The sequence below is a fragment of the Sus scrofa genome, chromosome 7 (assembly GCF_054392235.1).
Source record: "Sus scrofa isolate SSC_HxYL_T2T_F1_AM1 chromosome 7, Sscrofa_HxYL_maternal_Yorkshire_Landrace_v2.0, whole genome shotgun sequence".
Lineage (NCBI taxonomy): Eukaryota > Metazoa > Chordata > Mammalia > Artiodactyla > Suidae > Sus > Sus scrofa.
Genome location: NC_139389.1, coordinates 67,571,267 through 67,597,208, shown reverse-complemented (window position 1 = coordinate 67,597,208; position 25,942 = coordinate 67,571,267). Strand labels below are relative to the sequence as shown.

Sequence of the window (25,942 nt, the reverse complement as noted above, 5' to 3'; positions counted from 1 at the left end):
TAATGTCAGGACATGTATCATAACTATCTTTATTGTTAAGATGGGAAATTGATGGAAATGTTCTAAAATTAGGTTGTGATGATGGTTGTACAACTATAAATATAGTAAAAGTCATCGAATTTGGAGTTCTTGTGGTTCAGCGGGTTAAGAACCCAACTAGGATCCATGAAGATATGAGTTCAATCCCTGGCCTCCATCAGTGGGTTAAGGATCTGGTATTACTGCAAGCTATGTGTTGCTGTGGCTGTGGTGTAGACCAGCAGCTGTGGCTCCAATTCGACCCCTAGCCTGGGAGCGTCCATATAGCACAGGTACAGCCCTAAAAAAGAAAAAAAAAATTAATTAAATATTTTAAAAAGAGGGGAAATTGCTTTTTTAAAACATTAAATCATTTTTCTTTTTCAAAATGATTTTATTTAACATACTTTTCTGTAACTTGCTAGTTTCTCTTTAAATTCTACCACTGACAACTTCCTATGCCAGTAGAAATGTATTAACTGCATTCTTCTTAAAGACTGTAACTTATTTTTTTTCTAGTAACAATTCACTCATTGAAGATGCCATAATTAATATTAAAGCAAACAACACAGAGGCTTCATCGAGTTGGGGAATGAGAGGAAAAGAGTTGTAGAAAATGTACACAAACGTAAATGCCATTCTCCTGGCTCTTGAATTCCAGAAGTGAAACTGGAGGGTTCAACTGTCCATATTTGGAAATGACTGGTTGCTCGATGACCACAGTGTTAAGCTAAGTATTTTGCCCTATTTTTTGCAGAGGTTGGGGGAAGCATGAAAGGGAATTGGTCAGGAGAGTGTTATTATTAAACCAGTTAGCTCTGTATTCTCTTCCAGCATAGTCTCAGTGTAGTTTTAAGCATTATAAAATCAAACTTTCAGAGTTCCTGTCATGGCTCAGTGGTTAACGAATCTGACTAGCATCCATGAGGACGCAGCTTCAATCCCTGGCCTTGCTCATTGGGTTAAGGATCCAGCATTGCCATGAGCTGTGGTGTAGGTTGCATACACGGCTCGGATCCTGAGTTGCTATGGCTGTGGCTGTGGCGTAAGCCTGCAGCTACAGCTCCAATTTGACCCCTAGCCTGGGAACCTCCATATGCCACAGGTGCAGACCTAAAAAGCCAAAAAAAAAGTCAAACTTCTGGAGTTCCCGTCATGGATCAGCGGAAACGAATCCAACTGGCATCCATGAGGATGTGGGTTCAATCCTCGGCCTTGTTCAGTGGGTCAGGGATCCAGCGTAGCTGTGAGCTGTGGTAGAGGTCACCAACGTAGCTCGGATCCCACACTACATGTGGCTGTGGTATAAGCCAGCAGCTGTAGCTCAAATTCAACCCCTAGCCTGGGAACTTCCCTATGCCGCAGGTGGGGCCCTAAAAAAAAAAAAAAAAAAATCAGCGCAGTTTGTTTTGTTTTGTTTTTTAAGCTTCTCCTGAAGCATGTGGAAGTTCCCGGCCAGGGATCAAACCCAAGCCATAGCAGCAACAATACCGGGTCATTAATCGGCTGAGCCACCAGGGAACTCCCAGCTCTGTTTTTTAAGATGAAGTTTCTGAAACAGATTCCCCAGTGAGGCTATCTCTTATTCCCTGAAATTACAGCAGAGGTAAGAACCTGGTTTGTAGGGCTGGTGTCAGTCAGTCAAAGGATCCAGTTTGTGTTCTTGCCATAAAGTAGCAAATAAAGGCCTGAAGAACAGATAACCTTCTCAACCTCTCTGGCACTGAATATATTTCACCTTAATAAACTATCAGGAACTTCCATTAAACTAGGTTTCCTTTAGCTAAGACTCAAGGATAAACTAGCATTAACATAGCTTGGTGTGTATGCTGTGTGGCAGCAATAAAAGCATGATGAGCCTGGGGCCCAAACACCTCAAATCTCATAAAAGCAAGTGCTCCTCACCCTTTATTTGGGAAACTTCTTTCCCACTAAAGTTCCTCCAATATACCTTGTATCTTCTTAGCTCATGTTTCCAAAATCCTTGCCTGGTATCCTCCATAACATCTCTATACTTATCTCAATTTTTTTTTTTTTCTTTTAACACAGAAAGGGCAAGAGTCTTGGCCAACCTTGGCAATAGAAAATGTATATTACTATCCTCAAGAACTCAACATCCAGTGTTGGCACTTGGAAATAAAAGACTTTTGATGGTTTAAAGCCCCTGGGCATGTGTGGGTGTCTATAGACATGTTTACAGGAACTGGTTAGCCCCACAATTCTCCCAGACAACCAAGCTCACTACCAGGATGACTTCAGCTTGGGCACCCTCTCCTCTTAGTCTCCCTAACACTTGACAGTGCCTGGCTTATAACAGCTCTGTCAGATGGGGAGGCAGATGGTTCCCAAAGAGCCCCAACCAAAGGCACAGACCCGAGACCAGATGTCTTGTTCTAGAACAGATGGTTTAAACTGCCTCCCGTTCCCTTTTGCTCTGGCAGTCTATGGGGCTACTAAATGCTGAGGCCACTGCGGAAATCTCTTGGTGAAGCTTTGCAAAGACAGCTTTCAATTAAGTGTGAAAAAGTGTGGAATGACCCAGTGTTTTCAAAGATGAGTCACTTTGGGATTGGCCTTTTTATTTGCCTTAGAGGTCTGACCTCTTCTCTTCCCAGGTGAGAGAAAGAACAATAGAGTCCAGTTCATCAAAATGTCAGCAGAGCCAAGAGTTACAGGATTGAAAAGGACTTTTGCAATGAGAGTAGATTGAAACAGAATATGGCAAGAGAGCTGCTTCCTGCAGAGGAAGGCTGGCTACCCACTTCTAGGAGGCCTCAATACTTTAAAGAATCTCAAAGTTCAGTTTGGGGCCTCAATACCCAGGTGCTGGCAGCTCCCTAGGGTTGATGAAAGCTGACGTATAACTCAAGACATGTACACTAAATACCAACAATCTGATTTAAAGTACGAACAAGGTGGAGTTCCCACTGTGACACAGTGGGTTGAGAACCTGACTGTGGCAGCTTGGTTCACTGCAGAGATGCAGGATCGATTCCTGGTCCAGCACAGTGGGTTAAAGGATCCGCTGTTGTCACAGCTGCAGCTAGGATTCACTCTCAGGCCAGGAACTTCCACAAGCTGTGGCTGGAAGCTGTAAACAAACACACAAATATGAACAAGTACAAAAGTACAAAAAATTCTGTGAAAGGACTTAGGAGTCAGCCTGATGGGCATACAGTCCGTTAGGAAACACATCAGTAGCCCAATTAGGCCGCAGATAACATACTGGTGTATCCACCTCTACCTCCATAACAGCAAGGTCTTCTCAGGAATGTGGACTAGATACACCTCCCTTCAGTCGTCCCCCACCCCCCACCCCCTCGCGTGCTTGACTGCCACATTCTTTCTTTACACACATTAATACCACTCACTCAACAGAGGCTTTACACATGCATTAGCCTCCTGAGGCTATACCTTGATCTCAGAACAAAAAAACCTTAATCATCTGTTACATTTTAATTTTCTATTACTGTAAAAGGTATAGTAACTGCAAGACAGTCCCCTCTTGCTTTACCTGAAAGAATCTCTTATTTGGGGCCAATGCAAGTTGAAAATGTAATCACTGTTAATTTCAAAGGGAAAATATTTTATATGTTCCTGAGTTCACAAATTGACATCCATTCATGTGGAAACACAAATTCTCTTTAAGATGGATACAATTACATCAATAATTAGCATTAGTTATAAAGGCATTTCCTTTCATTATTTATGACTAGTTACATTATTCTATAATATGGCCATTTACCTGTTTGTTTCAGTTTTTATGCCCTGTGCTATTTAAGACTAAATTTATAACAAAACATACATACAAATTATACTCATTATTTATATAATTCAAACTTTAAAAAAAAAAATTTTTTTTGGAGGGGGGGAGCACAGGGTGCAGCAGCTTGATGTGATCTCAGTTCCCAGACCAGGGATTGAACCCAAGCTACAGCAGTGAAAGCTAACCACTAGAGAACTCCCTAGCCTTTTTTTAAGAGTAATAAAATCAATGAAAACCATGCCCATGCAAATGATTATCACCTCTATTGAACAAGTTGAAATAAAAGAGACAGGATGTAAGATTATTCCTACTAATATTTAACTTTTTTGGCCACACCCTCAGCATGCAAAAGCTCCCAGGCCAGGGATCGAACCTGTGCCACAGAAATGACAATATTGGATCCTTAACCCCCTGCACCATCAGGGAATTCCATCCCTATTATATTTAAGGAAAACTATGAGAAATGTGATGGGAGAACTTAAGGTAACCTAGGCCAGCTATGTGAAGATGATGCAAGGTGGATCTCTTCTTCAGGTGCTCAGTAGCTCTAAGAATTACACAAAGCAAATCCAGCCTGGTAGATGCAAAGAAATGCCTTGGATATCAGTTATCTTTTATTGCAAAACAAAACACCTCAAAACTTCCTGGTTTAACTTTAAAACAATAAGCATTGTTTTTCACTGATTTGTGGCTTTGTTGAGGGGCTTCCTCTGTTCTGGGCCAGCATTATTAGGCCTAGATGGTCTACAATGGCTTGGCTCACACGTCTGATGGTTGGCAGGCTAGTTGGTCTAAGGGTCTGCATTCACATGTCTGGCAGTTGCTTAGATGTCAGTTGGGGAGATGACCACATGTCTTTAATCATTCATCAGGTTAGTCAGGAGTTTTTCACAAGGTGGTGGAAGAGTTCTCAGTAGCAAGAAAGAGCAAACCATAACTGTAAGCACTCTGTAAGATTTCTAATATCAAATTTGCTAATATCCCATAGAACAAAGCAAGTCACATGACCAAGCCTAGATTCAGAAAATGCAGAGAACAGACTCCACCTCTCAATGGGAGAAGCTAAAAAATACTGTGGCTTTTCTGTTCAAACTCTCAGGAAGCCAAAGAAGAGAGATTAAATGATAGTCCTTGTAACCAGACCAGGATGAGTGACTATCTTCAGGTTTAAGACACATTACTATGAAGGGAGGGTGGTGTTCTGTTTCAAGTACTTAGGTTATCTAGTAAGGCTGCCCTCTTGGGTCCTCAACTACACCTGAGGCAGAGATAAGACCAAAGAGGCAGGCAGAGGCTAGGTCTCTGCAGGCCACATGAAGGAATTTAGGTCTTGATCCCAAGAGTAACAGGAAGCCATAGAGCGTTTTAAGGAGAGAGATAAGATCACTTGGGCTGCAATGAGGACAGTAATTCTAGAAGATTTGGCAGGAAGAGGAATCTTTAGATAAGGCTTTAGTCACAGAATATGGGGTCAAGGGAAGGGGTTTTTTTTGTTTTTGTTTTTTAAAGCAAAAGATGGTTGAAACAAGAGTTTGTTTGAATACTGATGGAAGGGTCCAATGTTGCAAGAGTTAAAGGAAGAACCCTGAGAATTGGGAAGGGAAATTTGAGCATGCATGGAAGGTTTGGTTTTAAAAAATTATCATATAATAAAACTGACTGTATTTTTATTGTACATCTCTATGGATTTTAACACATGTATAGATTCATGTAACTATACATAGCCACAATCAGGATACAGAAGAGTTCCCTCACTCCCAAATCCTCCTTTTTAACTATACCTTTACAGTCACTACTCCATCCCTAACTCCTGGCTACCACTGACTTATTCTCTATCACTATAGTTTTAATATTTTCAAGACTATCATTTTGAGACTAGCTCCTTCCACTCAGCATAATGCCTTTATTGTTATGTTGTTATAATGCCAAGTTTGGAGGTTTACTAATACTTCATTCCTTTTTATTACTGAGTGGTATTCCATTTGGGGTCAGTTTCTGATAGAATTCCCCAGGTCGGTAATGTTAGCACTGTTCTACCAGTTATCTGGGGCAAAAACCTTGGCATCATCCTTGAATCTCTAACGTATACATAATCCATTAGTAAGTCCTGTGGCTTTACTTTCAAAATACACCTGAAATCTGACCACTTCTTAGCATATTCACTGTGTCATCTAGTTCAGGCCACCGTCATCTTATGCCAGGGCTAATGCTTCCACTCTTACCCCTCTACGTTCACTGCTTATTCTCTGCACAACAGCTAGAATGGAATTTTTTTTTTTTTTTTTAATGGCCACACCCGTGGCATATGGAAGTTCCCAGGCTAGGGGTCGAATCAGAGCTACAGCTACTGGCCTATACCATAGCCAGAAAAACTCAGGATCTAAGCCACATCTGCGACCTACACCACAGTTCACAGCAATGCCGGATCCTTAACCCACCGAGAAAGGCCAGGGATCGAACCTGCGTCCTCAGGAATCTTAGGTTTGTTACCACTGAGCCACAAACTCCTAGAATGAAACTTTCAGAGTCTTAAATCTGATCAAATCACTGTGTATTTAAACTTCTTCAGTGGTTTAGGTGGTAATAATCCAGTTGTCACCATGGCCTATTAAGTCCCAGGTAGATGGGCCCCTGGATAACTCTCTGATCTCAACTCTAACCACTATCCCCTCACTCACTTTGTATCTTTCTATTTCTATAGTATGTCAAGCATGGTCCTGCCTCAGACCATTTGAATTTGCTGTAATCTCTGCCCAGAACATATTTTCTCTAGATATCCACATGGCTCACCCCCATCAAGTCAATTCCAGTTTCTGCTTAAGTGTCTCTTATCAACGAGTTTTTTTCTGACTAACATCTAAAACAGCAGTCACCTGACACCACTGTCTAACTCTTACCCTGCTTTGTTCTTCTTCATACACACATATATACACATAAACATACATGTGTATGTTTTTCTGTCTCCCTATATTAGGTCCTTGAAGACAAGGAATTTTTTTTTTTTGTTCACTGCTTAACAAGCACCTAGATGAGTGCCTCATATGGAATATAGTGGGAGTTCAACAACTATTTTTTATTGAGTAAATTATAGGAGGAAAGGACAGGATGGAAACATATGTAGATTTCTAGATTTTAGGGTATTCTACATTTCCTATTACTTACACAGTAAGATAATCAGGGGAAGAGGTATGGGAAGCATAGGGTTTAGAGATTTGCAGATAGTGGAGAACAAGTTAACTAGAAAAATAAAATGAAATTTCCAGGCACTGTTCGGAGCTCATTTAAGGTTGAAATCATTTAGTGATGCCTGTTTGTTCATCAGGACAATTTACTATGACAAGGTATATGGAGAAGTATGTTAGTTCATCCAGGGTGGAGGACTTAGTTGGGGAAAAGAGGGGTGTTGGGGTGGGCTTAAGAGTAAGTAAGAGGGAGACTGTAATGATATACTGCTGAATCTAAGATGGATAAGGAGTGAAGTGAAAAGTGAGGATTAAGTAGAAGCTTTCAATCAGAACTGGAGGTTCTGATAAAGTGAAAACAATGTAAATGAAGTTCTTGAGCCGTCCAGGTAAAGAATATCAGGCTGTGGTTGGACAGAGGGATGTCGGAAGTACTGATTCATGACACAATAGGGTTTCTGGTGACAAGGTCCAGGTTTCTGACTGGGATTGGGGGGCTAATGTAAGGGATGAGGCCCGCATGTGAAATGGGTTGTCCACATTGACTGAAATGATCAAGATGGAAGATGGTTAGAGGAAAGTAAGACAAGGAGCTGGGTGAACAAATTAGCAGATGGTCTCCTCTCTACAGAGGAGTGTCTTAAGAAGTAAGCATCAGATAACATATTACTATAAATAAAATAGATAACCAACAACGGCCTACTGTATAGCACAGGGAACCATACAAACTCTTTCATAAAAACCTATAAAGGAAAAGAATCTGAAAAAGAAAACATACATATACACGTAACTGAATTACTGTGCTGTACATCTGAAACTAATACAACATTGTAAATTAACTGTACTTCAATTAAAAAATAATAAAATGAAAAAATTAAGTCTAGGCGTTCCCCAGTTGATCAGCAGGTTAAGGATCCTGTGTTGTCACTGCTATGGCTCAAGTCACTGCCATGGCACAGGTTTGATATCTTGCCCAGGGAACTTCCAAACTCTGCGAATGCAACCAAAAAAATTTTAAAAAAAAACCACTTTTTTTCTTTTTAGTGCAGCACTTGCAGCGTATGGAGGAAGTTCCCAGGCTAGGGGTGGAATCAGAGCTGCAGCTGCTGGCCTACACCACAGCTCATGACAACGTGGGATCCTCAACCCACTGAGAGAGGCCAGGGATTGCACAGGCATCCTCATGGATACTAGTTGGGTTCTTAACCTGCTAAGCCACAACAGGGAACTCCAAAAAAATTTTTTTTAAATCTAATTTGTATGATTCACAAAAAGACTAAGCTTCAGAGAAACAAGGGTTTTTACAAAAGGTGGCAGCATTTGTCCCCCACTTTTGGAACCCAGGAAATGAAAATACTAACCCATGTGAGAGGATGCAGCATCCTTACGGGACAGCCAGGTCTCAGTCCAGAGAAGTTCGGAGAAAAGCAGATCCGGAAGCGGGAATCTCAGAAGACCAGTTTGAAAGTGGGAGATTGGGGAAGGGACTAAAGCAGAAGAACATCCTGACAGTCCTTGTCCTTTATTTACCCTACCTACCGCCCGCACTACATCACCCTCCACAACCAGAAAACGCGCAAAAAAGACTAGGCACCCCAGCTGATTTCAACTCCCCGCGAAAGTGCTGACGCCGGAACTCCTGCTTGTCTCCGCTTTCCCATTGGCAGAAGCTTCCGCCAGCTTCAACTCGCTTCCGCCCACGATTCAGTAGGGCGGGGCTGTTCCTAGAAGTCACTTCCGCCCGACCCGCCCATTGTTCCCTTTTTGGCCGCTTCCGGCCTCAGGTCCCGCCCCATCCCTGTGGCCTCGCCCCTTCCCGGCCCGGCAGTCCGGCCCAGCGGTCCCGCTTCCGGTGCGGGCCCCGCCCCGGCTGTGGCCGCCGGCTGCGGAGAAGTACGAAACCCAGCTGCCGAGCCGGGGCCTGAGTGGCCATCTCCTCCAACGACGGCTGACCCGGAGCGCCTGACACAGGTAAGCCGCTCCGGGCTCGGCTCCTTCAGCCTCGGCGGGAGCGGGGGTTGTGGCAGGTGGAGGAGACAGAGGGGTAGGAGGAAAGGCAGGTGTGTAGAGGGAAAACGTGAAGGCGCGGGCAGGCGGAGCGCGGGGGCCGCGGAGGAAAAGTGAGAACGCTGGGAGGAGCCTGGAGGCGCCCTCGCCCATTAGGGTGATTTGAGATAAAGGGATGGGATGAGTAAGGGGCCCCCGGGAACTGAGAGGGTAAGAATAGGTGGGGTTGGAGCGATCTAAGCATAGCCGGCGGATTGGCTGGGAGGTCTTGGTAGAGGTAAAAGTGATAGGGTTGGGTTGGGGGGCTATGAAGAATGGCTGGGATGGGGGGAGGTGTGGGGCTTAAAGGGAGCTGAGGCCAGAGGGATCTGGCAGCAAAGGTAAAAAGAATGGTGGGCAAGGCTGGGTTCAGAGCTGTAAGCAGTCCGTTGCGCCGGACCTGGAGGTCCGGGAACTTTAGGGGAAATGGGAGAGGGGGACGTCTGAAGGGATAGAGTGGTTTATATTTCTGAGACATAACTTTTCTAAAAGTAGGCAGGTAGTATTGTTGTTTGAATCAACTAGCTACTTAGGGACAAGGGGAAGATGGGCTCTTTGGGGGAGGGTGTGTGTATCGAATTGTAGAACTGAGTCATCTCAGTCTTACTAAAGAGGCTGTGAGACACCTCCCCCTCTGCTGGGGACAGCATGCAGGGAAGATGGTGCCATAAGATGAGAAGCAGTTGTTCAATGACGGCAGGACTTGGTTGAAAAATTACCCCACTTGTGATTGATTGCCTAATGTTACTAGGAGAATTAAAATGACCACTGAATTCTTTGTTTTATTCGTTTGTTTACTTTTCTTTGATGCAAGTTATTTTTATTTTAAATGAACATTTTTGGCAGCTGGGTTTATTTAATGCGGGTGTAAATCTTTTCATGCTTTGTTACACTATAAAAAGGGCTATAGCAGAACGAAGTATTGCTTCAGGCATAACTCACACTTTCTAAAGTGCCAGGAGAGGAAGTAAAGACAGAAGCAAATTGGAATTTGAATCTCTCACAGATTGCAAAAGGCAAAAGCGGTGCTCCTAAGATAAGCAGAAAGTGAGAATTTTAAAATTTCTACTTTGCCTAACTTTAAAAGTTGTGCCTTTTTTTTTCTAGCCCATTTAAAAAAATCATAAATCCAAGCAGTTTTTATTGCTTAGGGGTGTGATTACTTCCTCATGAATTTTTGAAGATGCTAATACGTTTAGCTGCTTTTTAAAAATCTTTCTACCCAATCCTAATACAGTGGAACAGTGCAAATATCAAGTCCCAACCTGTGCAGTGCAGCTTCTTCTTTCATGTGATGACAACATTGTACGCCATGTTGCAAATCCTGTTCATCTAAAGTATGCCCATGCATAGTAATCCATTCAGTTATGGAGCCTTGCTGAGGAAACATAACTCAAGTGAGGTTTGTTGCAGGTGGGGGCCTGGAACGAAGGAAAGGAGGGGGGGGGTTAGAGGAGGAGAGGGTGTGAAAGGGGTGTGTGTTTGGAGACTGATTGGTAAGAATGCTGATAAACCTGCCCCCAGAATACTTTTGGCCTGAAAGCCATTTCTTTTTGTATTTGTCATAGAAGTGAATCAGAAAGAAAGGGGAAGGTGAAAAGATCTGTTTACTAGGCTGTTTATAAAAAAGAAGCATTGTTTTGTTTAGACAATATTGATACCTGTTTCCAATTAATTAACTTAAAAATCTCCAGAGGAATTACCCCCCCATTTGTTTTTGAATGATGATTGCAATTTGAAACTCTTGCCTCCTTGCCTGTTTCTTTCTCTCATGTTGTTGAAATTGGATTCTTTTTGAGTCTGTAATGTCCAGTTAGCATGGCTCATTCAGCCCACTCAAAAAGCAGGCTGGCGATTTGATCTGGGAAAAGTTTAAACCCAAGAGCAGTTTACTAGGTTTTGCTTTTCTGCAAGAGAAATCTTTCATGTGCCTGATAGCTGTGTGTCTGCTTAGGTGGCACTATCTTTCTTTGATGGGCCTGGGAACATAAGCAATATTCTCTCTTATAGGCAGGCCCTTCTTTCCCTTTTTTATTGTGGTTTTCATACTTAAAACCTCTGTACAGTGCAAACCCAGTTGCTTTTGCAGTAATAAACAGATTAATGTTTGATAATGTTGAGGGAGAGATCAGAACACAGATGTTTGCAGACTTGATGTCATCTGGATTTACTTCATTTCAAACCCACAGTAGTCTACCACTACTGAGATTCATCCCATATTTCTCCTCTTAAATCCTGTTCCTCTTCTTCACACTTTTCTTTATCCACCTACCACCTACCCCCCAACTCCCACCACTCACTCATCTTAAAACTCAGGTTTAAGGGCATATATTTAATGTTCAGAAGTCACGCCCTTTACTGGAGAAAAGAAAACATTTTTATACCTGTTTTATGTAGTTTTTCCCCCCCTTTTTTCCCTCCTTTGTGGTTTCTATGAATCACTTAAAGGTATAGACCCAGTGTGCCTCCTGGGCTGTGCCCAGGTTCAGAGCCATGCCAATCAGTGGGTGAAGCTTGAGGCAGTCATGGAGCCACTGCAGCCTCAGCAGAAGCAGCAGCAGCAGCAGCAGCCGCCGCCGCCACCACCACCACCACCACAGCCACCACACCTGGCTCCTCTGCAGATGGATGCCAGAGAGAAGCAGGGACAGCAGATGAGAGAAGCCCCATTCTTATATGCCCAGAAGCTGGTCACACAGCAGACTCACCTTTCTGCCACACCTGGGAGGTCTTCTGGCAGCCCTGCCCTGGGTCCCTTAGCCAGAGTTCCACCGGCAGTGGCCCGAGTTTTTGAGCGGAGCAAAGTGAACTCAGAGCCTGAGGAAGAGGAAGGAGGTTTGGAAGATGAGGATGGGGATGATGAAGTTGCAGAGGTCGCTGAGAAAGAGGCCCAGACTGCTTCAAAATATTTTCATGTACAGAAGGTGACTCGCCAAGACCCCAGGGCAGCACCTGTATCTGGTCTGCTGCCAGCACCAGGGCTCCCACCACATGGACAGCAAGCTAAAGAAGACCATACCAAAGATGCTTCTAAGGCCTCAGCTTCAGTCTCCACAACGGGGCAGCCAGGCTGGAATCTGGATGAGCAGCTCAAGCAGGTCAGTCTTTCTGGTGTTGGGGGTTATTTGTTCTCATGAAAGGCTAGCCAGGGAGGGGTACTGGACTGCCAGGTCCAGAGTCTGTGCCTTGTCAGCCTACTTCAGTGACCAGCAGCCTAGACATGGATAAAGTTTTTTCCTCATAGTTGTTTTCTTGATTAGAGCAGTGAAATGTGTGAGTTACTTCTAAACTTCTAATTTGGATCATTGCAAGTTTAATGTGAAAGAATGTCAGCTCCAGCCTTTTTTTTGGAAGAATGAGGTTGCAACAGTGTGTTATGAGAGATATCTAAGAATGAGATGTGTGACTCTAATTTCAGTTTTTCTAATACTGTGGTAACAGAACTGTCTTGCCTAAGTGTCTTAGCTCCAGCCTAATCCAGGATCATGCTCTTTAAGGATAGTTTTGTTGTTTTGCTGCTGAACATAGCTGAGGAGAAGCTTTTGCATTGTGTATATTTTCCAGCAAACAGCCCTTTAGACATGATTTCATTTCAGCCTTATATCACCTTCTTGGAAACAGGGAAAGGTAAACCTCAAAATTCCCTTTAACTAAGGCAAGCTTCAGTGATTCCCAAATGTGGCGGAACATCAGAGTCATCCAGGGAGTTTTAAGAAATACAGATTCCAGGTTCCTAATGAATTATCTCAGTAGGTAGGGCCTAAGGAATCTGTGCTCTCAATCAAGTCTTTGCCTTCTAATCTTCTTGTCTTTCCGACTTGCCATGCAGCTTTCTTCACCCAAAGACTGGGAGTGATGATAAGTTCTTCTGGGTTAAGTGAGAGTTGTTGGTGCTTAGGCAGGGAATTCGTGATAAAGCTGCTAATATTTGGTACTCCCCATATAAGCACATATTCTTCATGTGGTCCAGTGGTGCTGTTTAGAAATCAGTTGTGAAGAGTTGTGGGTTTACACAGAGCAACCAAGAAGTTACATGAGAAAGATCCTTTGCAAGCGGAAAAATGAGCATCTTTGTATCAAAGAGCCCTGCCTGGGCAGTTGATCTGAGTTTTACAGTAGCAATGTTTGCAGTAGATTCAAGAGCCAGCCAAGTGGAGTTCAGATCCCTTGTGATCTTTTAGCAGGGCTTTTAATTCCTTTGAGCCTTCTGTGAAATAAAAATAATGAATCGTACCTCCAAGGATGCTGTGAGGATTAACAGGTTTAGCATGGGGTGGGTAATAGGACTCCAGGTGCTCTTTTTTGCAAACAGTGCCATCCTCTGCTGCATCTATACAGACATGCTCAGAAGCAGGGGAGATGCTGAGATGCGCAGAGGTTTTCCCTCAGATCACTGGGGAGTTAGTGGCAGGGCTCGGACTAGGATCAGAGAATCCCAACTTCCCCGACAGCAGCAGCCTGGCCGCCGGCCCAGACCCGCCTCCCGGCTGATTGCTTTGGTTTAGCAAAACATCTGTGACTTGCCGGCAGCCCCCGCACTGCTGTGTGGTTGGCAGAGTTCCATGCCGGCCGCTGAGTCAGCTCCAAGCGGGATCCCGCCCTGACAGCACTGGGAAAGTTCAGGCCTGAGGCGGCTGGGCTGCCCCCGCCTTGGCAGCTGGCCAGCCTCTGCGTGTGTGCGGTCGTTCCTAGAAAGTACAGCCTCGTGCGAGGAACAAGTGGAGCTCCAGAGCCTGTCTGTCTTCAGGAAGTGTAGCAGGTGTTGAGGTCAAGCCATTAGAGCTTTGAAAAAAGACACTCTGCAGAAGTGGCATGTGCGTGCACACACGTGTGCACCGTGGCAGGCACCCAGCGCTGGTTCTAGACAGCATCAGCCCTGTGGCTACACAGCTCAGTGCTCGGGAGGCAGGCTTTGGCTTCTGAAACCCTTTGAGATCATTTTGTTTCCGAAGCACATTCACTAATTATAGACTGCCTGGCAGAGCACCTGCCAAAATGTTTTTAAATGCCAGCGTAACTGAGGCCTCATCTCACACCATACATTTACCTTCCCCTAGGGTTTGGAGATCAAGAACTGTTGGGGGGAGGGGGTCACTGGGCGACAATGATTCTAAACCTTACATGTGTACTTCCTTTTTTCCCTTTGAATTTAATACTTCAAAACTGATTTGGTCTGTGCCCTCCTCCTTTGTCTAATCCTGCTTCTAAAAGTGGTAAATAATGTGCTTGGGGATTTTAAAAACTTTTTGGTTGTGCTTTGGAGGAAGGACTAAAAAAAAAAACATTCTTGGGGAAAACCTAGAGAAACCTTTGCAAACTATGAAACTAGCTTTTTTTAAGGATTTTTATTATTATTCAGAGTCTTTTGTTTCTTATGCAGTTAACTTCTACAGAGCAGAAAGAGAGTATCCATTCCTCCAACAACAGTTAACAAAGATCTTTTACAGTTGACACAAAATCATCTTATTAATGTGTGACAGTGTCCATTTTTTTGTTTTACACAACAGACCTTTATGGAGGCTTCTTTGAGCCAGGCCTATGCTCCAGGGGCTTAGGCATGCTTCTCCTTCAAAGGGTTGACCATTTAGGTTTTAGCAGAAGCAGTGTGGGAACTTCAAGGGGGACTGAGTCTTGGGTTGCAACAATTTTACTCTGTCCCCAAGTCAGGTAAAGCCCAACTACCCAGTCTGAGCTATGCTGCAAATGTTTTGAAACAGTTTTATTTCCGAGATACATACACCAAAATAAAGTTGATTTTGGCTACAGCATAGCCAACATAGCTTAGTAAATCAATAGGAACACTCAAAAGTACTTTGCAAGATTTGAGGGTGACACTGGGGGTCATAGTAGGCATCTGCCAACTGAAAAGCAAAATTTGAGGTTTAAGCATTCACAGATTATCTTTTGTTTCTGAAATCTCTTTCTTAGAACATGTGAAATCAATATTGTTTCATGTTTTCTCCTTGAAGAAAGTCTTCGAAAATATTTGCTTTTCAAGGCCTGGGTTGTTAGAAAATATGGTAGACTCTGACACTAGAGCAATGGGAAGATGAGCCAAGTATCTAAAATCCATCAGATTTCGATGGGCAAAGTAAATAATTGTAAAACAAGACAACAGAGCCGAGTGTCCCTTCTCTCAAAGGCGATTAGTAGAACCCTGTCAACATACAACCAATTAGGGGGTGTTGCTGACCCATTAGGGGTGATCTTCTGTCCTCCTGGGAAGAGGGCATTTCAGGCAACACAGGCTTTGTCGTCTTGAGCCCGTTAGTGGAGCTAGGTTTCCGGAAGGGCAGAGACTCCTTCCCATAGAATAGGGCAATTAATGATGGCTTGACCAGCATATGGGAGCCGGAGAGTGTGTGTCTAACACACTATTCTATGTCCTTCAGCGGGCACTTGGATTACTGAGTGTGGAAAGGAGAAAAGTTGACTGACTGCTTGGTCTCCTGAATCCATTACCAAGAGTCCCTCTAAATAATAAGATGTAGTCTCTTGGGCTAGACTTAGTTTTCTGGGTACATACTGCATGTCTTTGGAACATGTGATGCTTTTAGTAAAGATTGTGCAAACTGTTAAATGAAAGTAAATAAGATCGCTTGATAAGCTTTCTCCACTTGCTTTGTAGGTCTACTTTGCATTCCTTTAGCTTCTTTATTCATAGTGGAATGGATTTAGATCCATGGCTCTCAATAGGAGTCAGTCTCCCCACCCGCTCCTGCTCCCACGGGTTGTTTGGCAATGTTGGGAGTCATGTTTAGTTGTCATGACTGGGGCAGGTGGAGAGGTGCTACTGGCATAGAGTGGGTAGAGGCCAGGGATACCACTAAACATCCTGCAACGCGCAGGACACAACAAAGAATTATCTGGTCCAAAATGTTAGTAGTGTTAAAGTTGACAGACCCTGCTTTAGGTTGTGTAATTAGAAAGAGAACATATTACTGTGCTTTCATCAGACACTGCCCCACACTCTTCCTTTGTGTTATGTATGCTCTTGGTAACTGGGGTGTTTGGCAACCTTGAATTTTCTTCACTTCTGTTTTCAGTATCTGTGTTGAGTTTGTTTGTTCACCCCGTTATCATCTAGGTGAGCAGACTGCCCATTACTTGGCAGAGGATTGGGACCTAGAACTTGCACTCTCATTTGGCTCTATCAGGTTCTTCCAGCCCAGCATTCCATGATGTCTGAGATGTTGATGGTGATTTGTGAGAGAGCCCAGTCACCCTTCTAGACATTAACCCCAAAATGTTCAGGCATGAATACTCAGCATATGTCTCTCCCAGAGAGTGATAATCCTCTGTTGCCATCCTCAGGGAGCAATTTTTTAAAGATATTACAAAAACAGAAGAATATGAATGTGAAAGATCTTTGTAAAATTTATACCATGATGCAGAGGTTAGGTCTCATTGTCATAAGCACCTAAATAATTTTTGAAGCTATAATTTTTCAGTTTTTACTACCTCTGTACGGTAAGATGTTCCATAAATTTTAGTGCTCCAAAACAACTCCTTTTGAAGTTTTCTGGAGCTGTGACCAAAACTAGTATTCTAGGGTTCCCTGAAACATTTTAAGATTATGTGAGCTAAAACCATTGCACTTTTGAAGCTGCTTCTTTCCATATTAAAATACAGATATTGGGAGTTCCCGTTGTGGCTCAGTGATTAACAAATCTGACTAGGAACCATGAGGTTGTGGGTTCGATCCCTGGCCTTGCTCAGTGGGTTAAGGATCCGGCGTTACCCTGAGCTGTGGTGTAGGGTGCAGACATGGCTCAGATCCCGCATTGCTGTGGCTCTGATGTAGGCTGGCAGCTACAGCTCCGATTAGACCCCTACCTGGGAATTTTCATATGCTGCAAGTGCAGCCCTAAAAAGACCAAAAAAAAAAAATATTCTTTAGGTAGAAGTATGCTTCGTTTATATTGACTTCTTGTAAATACATGGTCAGTGACCTAACTTGGGTCTTTACCTTATTAACAAAGACTAATCCCCTTCATGTGTGACCCATCCCCTCCTAATTTCAGGGACTTGCTCTATCAGTGAATTAACTTCCCTGACTCTGGACTCATTTCTAAAGTTTCTTCCATATTCACACTCATCTAATAGTAAATGTTCTACTGTCTCCCAAATTAAACAAAACAAAACAAAACAAAACTCCCTTAATCAGCAAATCTGCCTGATTCAGTTGCTACAAGGAAATAAGTTACTTTTTAAAACCTTTCCCTTGACTGCACTATCTCCTTCCAATTTGTCCTGTCATCCTAACTACCCCCCACTTCCCACAGCAAAGCTTCTCAGAGGAATTGTTGGCACTCCTTACCTCCCTCCACTCTGTCACCTTCTACACACAGTTGAACACCCTTCATTCTAGACGCTGTGTCTTCTGCATCCCTGAAGTTCCTCTTGGTGAGGCTTCCCAGTGATCATCATGCTACTGAGCCCCACTTGCCCTCACCTCATGTGGTTTCTCAGCAGGTTTCTTAGCAGTATCAAATTCAATAGACTCCTCTCCTTGAAACATTCTCTGTTTTGCTTTCTATAGCCCCTCCGTTGGCTTGTTTTCTTTAATCTTTCTCTTTGTCTAACCTCTGGAACTCTCAAGTTTAACCTTAGGGCTCCATTTTAAACCCTTTTCCCTATATGCCACCCCTGGGCAACTGCTTTCACTCTCATGGCGTTAAATACCATCCTCAAACTCTTGACTCCGGAGTATATTGTTTGAGCCCATATTTCCATTCTGAGTTCCACAAATATATTCCCAACTACTTTCTTGACATTTCCATTTAGATGTTTTACGGGGACCTCAAGTTTAATACATATAACTCTGAATTTCCAACCTACTCCTCCACCATTATTTACTCCTTTAATTTCCTCCTCTGTAAAGGGTATTTCTGTCCACTTGGTCATTCACGTCAGAAACCATTGAGCTGCCTATCTTTCATACCTCCTACTCTGTCGTTCCCTCTGATGATATCCACTCTATTACCAAGTCTTATCATTTCTCCCATCTAAGTATCTAGAACCCTGCCACTTCTCTTCCCTACCACCACCTACCTAATCCAAGCTACTTACCTAGTGCTGTAGCTATCACCAAGTTTGTGTGTCTTCCCTCCCCCATTCTAATTCTCCACACAGCAGCCAGAGGGATCTTCTAAAAGGCAAATCAGATTATGTTACTCATTTAATGCCCTCCAAGTACGTCATCAGTTGCTCTAATTGTAAAAGTCAAAATCTGCATAATCTGATCCCTGTCTGTTTCTCCACCCTTATTGTTGCCCATATCCTGACCTATCACTGTACTCCAGCCACCCTGGCCTTTACATATGCTAGTCCTGCCGAGAACATTTCTCCAGGCTAACCCAGCCGTAAGTGTTCACCTTAAAATATCACTTCCTCAGAGGCACCCTTAACCTTTAGTGTAGATCATATTACTCATTTGTAAATAGCACAGTAAAATAAGTCACATGAATTTCTTGGTTTTCCAGTACAAATAAAAATTATGTTTGGGGCGTTCCCATTGTGGCTCAATAGAAACAAATCCCACTAGAAACCACAAGGTTGCTGGTTGGATCCCTGGCCTTGCTCAGTGGGTTAAGGATCTGGCATTGCCATGAGCTATGGTGTAGGTCGCAGATGCAGCTCGGATTCAACCCCTAGCCTGAGTTGGGCCCTAAAAAGCAAAAAGCAAAAAAAAAAAAAAAAAAAAAAAAATTATGTTTGGAAGTTCCTTTGTGATCCAACAGGTTAAGGATTCATTGTTGTCGTTGCAGCTGTGGCACAGGCTGCAGCTGCAGTGCAGGTTTGATCCCTGGCCTGGGAACTTTCACATGCCCCAGGTGTGGCCAAAGAAAAAAAGTTATGTTTATGTTACTGTAGTCTAGTAAGTGTGCAATAGCATTATGTCTAGAAAAACAGTGCATATATCTTAATTTAAAAATGCTTTATCGGGAGTTCCCGTAGTGGCTCAGTGGTTAACAAATCTGACTAGGAACCATGAGGTTGCAGGTTCAATCCCTGGCCTTGCTCAGTGGGTTGAGGGTCCGGCATTGCCACAAGCTGTGGTGTAGGCCACAGATGCAGCTTGGATCCCGAGTTGCTGTGGCTGTGGCATAGGCCAGCGGCTACAGCTCCAAATGGACCCCTAGCCTGGGAACCTGCATATGCCGCGGGAGCGGCCCAAGAAATGGCAAAAAGGCAATAAATAAATAAATAAATAAATGCTTTATCAATAAAAGAAAACTAACCATTATCTGAGCCTTCAGCGAATTGTAATCTTTTTGCAATAGTAACATCAAAGATCACTGATCATAGATCACCATAACAAATATAATAATATTTTAAAAGTTTGAAATATTTCAAAAATTACCAAAATGTGACACAGAGACAAGAAGGGAGCAAATGCTATTGGAAAAATGGTGCCAATAGACATGTTCAACACAGGGTTGTCGAAAACCTGCAGTTTGTAAAAAATGCGGTATCTGTGAAGCACAGTGAGGCAAAGCACAATAAAACAAGGTATCCCTGGAGGTCCCTTGTGGTACAGCAAGTTAAAGATCTGGTGTTGTCACTCCAGTGGCTTAGGTCACCTCTGTGGCTCAGGTTCAGTCCCTGCCCTGGGAACTTCTACATACCAAGGGACTGGCCAAAAAAAACAAGCTTTTTTTTTTTTTTTTGGCTTTCTAAGGCAGTACCTATGGCGTATGGAAGTTCCCAGGCTAGGTATCCCATCAGAGCTACAGCTGCCAGCCTATGCCACAGCCACAGCAACAGGGGATCCAAGCCAGGTCTACAGCCTACATCACAGCTCACGGCAATGCCAGATCCTTAACCCACTGAGGACAGGGATCAAACCCACAACCTCATAGTTCCTAGTCAGATTTGTTTCCGCTGTGCCACAACGGGAACTCCCTGTGTGATTTGTTTGATATCTGAGTCCTAGACTAAATGGTAAACTCTAAGAGGATGGAGACCATGTTTGTTTCCCTTCTCATTGTGTCCCAGCACCCAGCAGAATAATGACGGATAACAGGTGCTGTATAAATATCTGTTCTACTTCCTTTTAATTTGCCTTTTTTTTCCTTATGTGAATAACACGGTTTCATCACTTTAAAAAATAAAAATGCTTTTCTTAGAGCAGTTTTAGGTTCCCAGCAAAATTAAGCAGAAAGTATAGTGATTTCCCATATCCTCCCTGCCCCAACACATGCACAGCCTCCTCAGCTATCAAAATCTGCACCAGGGTGCTACATTTGTTACAGTGAACCAAAACTAATACAACATTATCATCCAATGTCCAAAGTTTACCTTAGGGTTTGCTCTTTCACATTCTGTGGCTTTCAACAAATGTATAGTGACATGAATCCACCATTACAGTGACGCGCTGAGTAGTTTTGTTGCCCTAAGAACCCTCTGTGCTCCAGCCTATTCATACCAACCTTTTCAGATTGACTTCTTTCACTTAATACTATGCATTTAAGTTTCTTTCCTGTCTTTTCATGGCTTGATAGCTCATTTCTTTTTAGCACTAAACAATATTCTATTGTCTGGATGTACCACAGTTTGTTTATCCATTCATCTGCTGAAGGATATCTTGGTTGCTTCCACCTTTTGGCAAGTATGAATAAAGCTGCTATAAATATCTGTGTACAGGTTTTTTTGTAGACATGTTTTTAACCCATTTGTATAAATACCAAGGAGCACAATTACTAGATTGTATGGAAAGAGCATGTTTAGTTTTGTAAGACTGCCACGCTGTCTTCTAAAGTGGCTGTAACCGCTTTGCGTTCCTACCAACAATAAATGAGAGTTCCTGTTACTCCGCATCTTTCCAGCATGTGGTAGTGTGAGTGTTTGGGATTTTTTTTTTTTTTTTTTCCCAGTTGAAATTTTGAGATAATTTTAGATTCACATGCAGTTCTAAAAAATAATTTAGAGATCCCCATACACTTTGTCCAGTTTCCCCCAATACTAACATTTTCAAAGCTATAGTATACTCTCACAACCTGAATATTGACATTGATAGGAGCCACTGATCTTATTTAGATTTCCTAAATTCTGCTTGTACTCTGTATGTGTCTATCCTGTTTTAAGCCTATTTAGTTGTATGTTCAACACGTCTTCTAAAAGTCTTGATATTTAACATGCATTTGAAGCTGCAGACTCTCTTCAGTTTGCACTTTGGCTGTATCCCTCAAGATTTAACAGCAATGCTTCCATCGGTTAGTACTAAACATTTCAAAATTTCAGTTGTGACTGCTTCTTTAACCCATGTGTTGTTCCAAAGTATTTTTCACTTTTTTTAATTTATTTATTTTGCTTTTTAGGGCTGCAGGTGTGGCATATGGAAGGTCCATAGCTAGGGGTTGAATTGGAGATACACCACAGCCACAGCACCTTGGCATCCGAGCTATGTCTATGACCTATACCACAGCCCACCAGCAACCCGGAATCCTTAACCCACTGAGCCAGGCCAGGGATCCAGCCCACACCCTCATGAATACTAGTCGGATTCGTTTCCCCTGAGCCACAACAGAAACTCCCCAAAAGCATTTTTTTAGTTTCCAGATATGTGGGGTTTATTTTTTTTTTAATATTAACTTATAGCTTGTAATTAAGCTCTAACCATTGTTGTTAGAGAACTGATGTGCTACAAGTTTTCTGGAATTTGTTATGGTAGCCTTTGTGTTGGCCTTGTATATGATCACAAGGAGATCATATGGAGATTTCTGTTAGTTGTCCGTTTGAGCTTGGAAAGAATGTATATTCTCTATTTGATAGAGGCAAGGTGTATCTATTGGATCAAGCCTTTTAATTGTATTGTTCAGATCTTCCTTATCCTTACTAAGTTTTGTTTATGTGATCATTTTCAGAGAGGTGAAACAAAACATTCCAGTGTAAGACCTTTTTCTTCTAATTAGTATTTGTTCATTTATTCCTTGTGTATTCAAATCTTTGTATATGGAGACCACATAGGGGTCTAATCGGAGCTGTAGCTGCCAGCCCACGCCAGAGCCACAGCAGTGCTGAGATCCGAGCTGCATCTGCAACATACACCACAGCTCACGGCAATGCTGGATCGTTAACCCACTGAGCAGGGATCGAACCCGCAACCTCATGGTTCCTAGTCGGATTCGTTAACCACTGCGCCACGACAGGAACTCCTCTGTGTCTGTTTTATTTAATCCATGTAGTTATTAGGACTGGAGATTCATTTGGATCTATTTGTGCCTTCTATGGACTTCCAGTTTAATGATACTTTTTCCTTGCTTTTTGTTTTCTCCTTGCCTGTCTTTTGTTTGATTGAGTTTTCTTTAGTCAGTCTTTTCTCCTTTAATGATTTAAAAGTTATGCTTTACGTTTTTATTCTTTTATTGGTTACTTTTAGGTTTTAACATTCTTGACTTGTTACACTACTCTCAAACAATATTAGGATCTTAGCTTCTGTCTCTTCAGTCCCTCTTCCAGTTTATTGTGGTATTTCAATTTGTTTTAACCCCATCCCTAAATTAGGGGGTTCCCCCCCCCAAGAGTCAGTATTATTTAAACTTCCCAACAAGTTTATCCATTTCTTTTCTCACCACTTCTTATATCCCACTCTTTCCCTGTTGCCTCATTCTTCCTTTTTTAGTAACTCTCTTAGCAGAGATTGGTATGTGGTAAACTCAGTCTTGGTATGTCTGAAGAAAATTTTTTAATTTATGTCTTTCTTTATCTTTCCCATATTTTTGTTCAGTTGTTCATAGCTTTAGATTCTAGATTGTCTTAATACTTTGTGTCTATGATTCCATTGTCTCCTAGCAACTGTTTTTGCTGTTGAGAAGTCTATTGTCAGTGTGTCGCCTTTGTGATCATTTTTTCTTTTGTAGCTTTTAGGATTTTCCTGACTCTGCTATTTTGCACTTGCACTAGTGTTCTAGGTTTGAATACATTTCTGTGTACCCCACTTGGGCCTTGATCTGCTCCTTCAACCTGATTTGTGTCTTTTTTATTTTTCCCTTGGTTGCTATTTTTTTCTTGACCACTGTTCTATTTGAAACTTCTCATTTAGCCATCTTTGTTTTATTGTTTCGTTTTTTGTTTGTTTGTTTGTTTTTGGCTTTGGCATGCTTGATGTGGGGTCTCAGTTCCCAGACCAGGATTGAACCTGGGCCCAGCAGTGAAAGTACCAAGTTCTAACCACTAGATCACCAGAGAACTCCCTGTGTCTTTTCTTTTATAACCTTATCACTTTATGCCTTTCTCCTGCATTCTGGAGTACTTTCACATTCTGTTTTCCAATTTCTAATTCTCTCTTCAGCTCTATTTTACTTAATCACTTCAAAAGAAAAGTTTATCTTGATAGTATGTTTTAATTTCTGTTCTTTTTTTGGCTTTAAAAAAAATCTGCCTCTTCTCACCATATGGTTTCTCTTTCTTCCTTTAGCTCTTTGAATATCTTTTAACTTTTTAAAAACTTAGTATTATAGAATTGTTAAAACTTTTAATTGTGGAAGTCCCATATATAAAAACAGGAGAACGGTAATGAGCCACCTGTGTCATTTACCCAGCTTCTAGCAATTACCAACATTCTGCCATTCTTTAAACATCTTTGTTTTAAAGATACTTTTAGATTATTTTATTATTTCTAATTCTTGGGATATAATTTCTAATACATGTGTGTCATGTTACTCTCCCATGCGATGGTTTATTTCCTCTTGCAGTGGTTTTTCTTTCTCTCTCTCTTTTTGGTTGTGCCCACAGCATGCAGAAGTTCCTAGGCCAGGGATGAGACTTGAGCCATAGCTTTGATAATGCTGAATCCTTAACCACTAGGCCACCAGGGAACTCCTGTTTTTGTTTTTCAGCATAAGTTCATTTTGAATTGGGATTTATTTCCATGGGACTCTTATGTGCTTTGGATTATGGAAAGATTCCTAAGAGGAGTTTTATTTTCTTCTCTGCTGGAACCCTACAAGTTTAGCTGGTTGTCATTAGTTTGGGATATATGCATTTGGAGTCTACACCTGTGCCTGGTGGAGAGTCTGGGTTTCCATTTCTTATGGACCCTCTTTTTCCATGAGGCTCCTAGGAGATGGGAAGATTCCTCACTCTTCCAGGTTGGTGAGCACTGTTTTAGCACCTCCCCAGTTCATGGAGGTGGAAGTGTAATAACTCCTGTCCTCTGGCTTTAAGCATTTATCTCACTCTGGTTCCTGGCATGCAGGGGGCCTGCAGCCCAGGGCCTCTTCTCCCTTAGGGATGATTAAGTCCCCAGTCCTCAGCCCTCAGCTGTTAAGCACAGTATCCAGGTCTCTTCTTGAGTCCTTTAGCTTTGGCACCTGTTCACTGCTCTGATTCCTTCCTTTTTGTTTCTGGCACTATGGACTCTGCTTTCTTTCTTGGTTTCAAGCTTAGCTATATCTGTAAGGGGTGTGGAGTATTAAATTTTTATCTAGCATTTCTAGCAAGATTTTCTTCGGAGAGGGGAGGAGGTAGTAAAGTTACTCCACATCAGATTGTCCTCACCCATGATTTTGTTTGCTCTTTGGTTTTTTTTGTTTGTTTTTGATTTTTAATAGCTTGGACTTACTGACCTCTCATGTGCTAGGTTATTTGCCTTATTTCAATGAGTTGTGTGAGGTAGGCCCTGCTGTTATCCCCCCTCTACACATTTGCTTTATTTTACAGGTGAGGAAAGAAGGGTGAAATGGGCTGCTTGTGGCCTCACAGTTGGGAAGCTGGGCTGTGAACCCAGGTGGTCCAACTTCTGCCTCCATGCTCTCTTCCTGTTCCAGAGAAAGCAGGGCAAGAATAATCTTATCTCAGTGGTTTCATTACTCCAAAAGTAACTATTTTTTCTGGTTGTCAAAGTAATTCAGACCCACTTTAGAAAACGGAAAAATTTATAAGGAAGAAAATGTAATCACCACAACCATATAACTTAGATATAAAACTGTAAACATTTTCTTGTATTTCCTTTGTGTTTTCCCAAAATGCCTATTACAGGAATATTTTTTTGGTTTTATTTTGTGCCTAACTTTTATCACCAATAGCCCATAAGCAATTTTTATAATTGAAATTTATTTTAAACTGTTACTTTTAGGAGTTCCCATCGTGGATCAGTGGTTAACGAGTCTGACTAGGAACCATGAGGTTGCAGGTTCAATCCCTGGCCTTGCTCAGTGGGTTAAGGATCTGGCATTGCCATGAGCTGTGGTGCAGGTTGCAGACGCGGCTTGGATCCTGTGTTGCTGTGGCTGTGGTGTGGGCCGGCGGCTACAGCTCCAGATTAGACCCCTAGCCTGGGAACCTCCATGTGCTGCGGATGCGGCCCTAGAAAAGACAAAATAAATAAGTAAATAAATAAATAAAAATAAACTGTTACTTTTAAATAGTGTATATATATATATATATATATATATATATATATATTTTTTTTTTTTTTTTGGTCTTTTTGCCATTTCTTGGGCCACTCCTGCAGCATATGGAGGTTCCCAGGCTAAGGGTCTAATCAGAGCTGTAGCTGCCAGCCTACGTTAGAGCCACAGCAACGCGGGATCCGAGCCACATCTGCGACCTACACCACAGCTCACGGCAATGCTGGATCGTTAACCCACTGAGTAAGGGCAGGGATTGAACCCAAAACCTCATGGTTCCTAGTCGGATTCGTTAACCATTGCGCCACGAAGGGAACTCCAGATAGTATAATTTTTAAAAAATTTGAGTTAAAAAAATGTTTTTGAGTTCTGTTGACTCAGATAATTTTAAAAATATACAGACATATGAAGTAAAAAGCCTGACTTTCCACAGATGGTCATTGTTGTTAACAGTTTTGGATTTTTTTTTTTTTTTGCTTTTTAGGGCCATACCTGCAGCATATGGAGGTTCCCAGGCTAGGGGTCAAATCATAGATACAGCTGCTGGCCTACACCACAGCCACAGCAACGCCATA

At 42.4% G+C, this 25,942-nt stretch overlaps 1 protein-coding gene and 1 long non-coding RNA gene across 16 annotated transcripts in view; one reads left to right on the top strand and one right to left on the bottom strand.

Annotated features, from left to right (window-relative positions):
- ARID3B (AT-rich interaction domain 3B) overlaps positions 1 to 25,942 on the top strand; it is a 491,508-nt gene that overhangs the window by 392,951 nt on the left and 72,615 nt on the right. For 13 of the 15 annotated variants that reach the window (XR_014810554.1, XR_014810555.1, XR_014810556.1 and 10 more), the window contains exons 1-2: positions 8,821 to 8,937; positions 11,461 to 12,110. The exons of the other annotated variants lie outside the window; for them this stretch is intronic. Coding sequence is in view for 5 of the 13 variants with exons in the window: in XM_084968792.1 (XP_084824918.1) it covers positions 11,538 to 12,110 (573 nt within the window). In the remaining 8 variants the exon portion in view is untranslated. Of the gene's footprint in view, positions 1 to 8,820; positions 8,938 to 11,460; positions 12,111 to 25,942 lie in introns of those variants that run through there. 15 annotated transcript variants of the gene reach the window in all.
- Positions 6 to 8,607, bottom strand: LOC146401648 (uncharacterized). Its single transcript, XR_014810559.1, has 2 exons — positions 8,328 to 8,607; positions 6 to 3,109 (listed from the first exon to the last, which is right to left on the bottom strand). It is a non-coding gene; the product is annotated as an uncharacterized LOC146401648 (long non-coding RNA).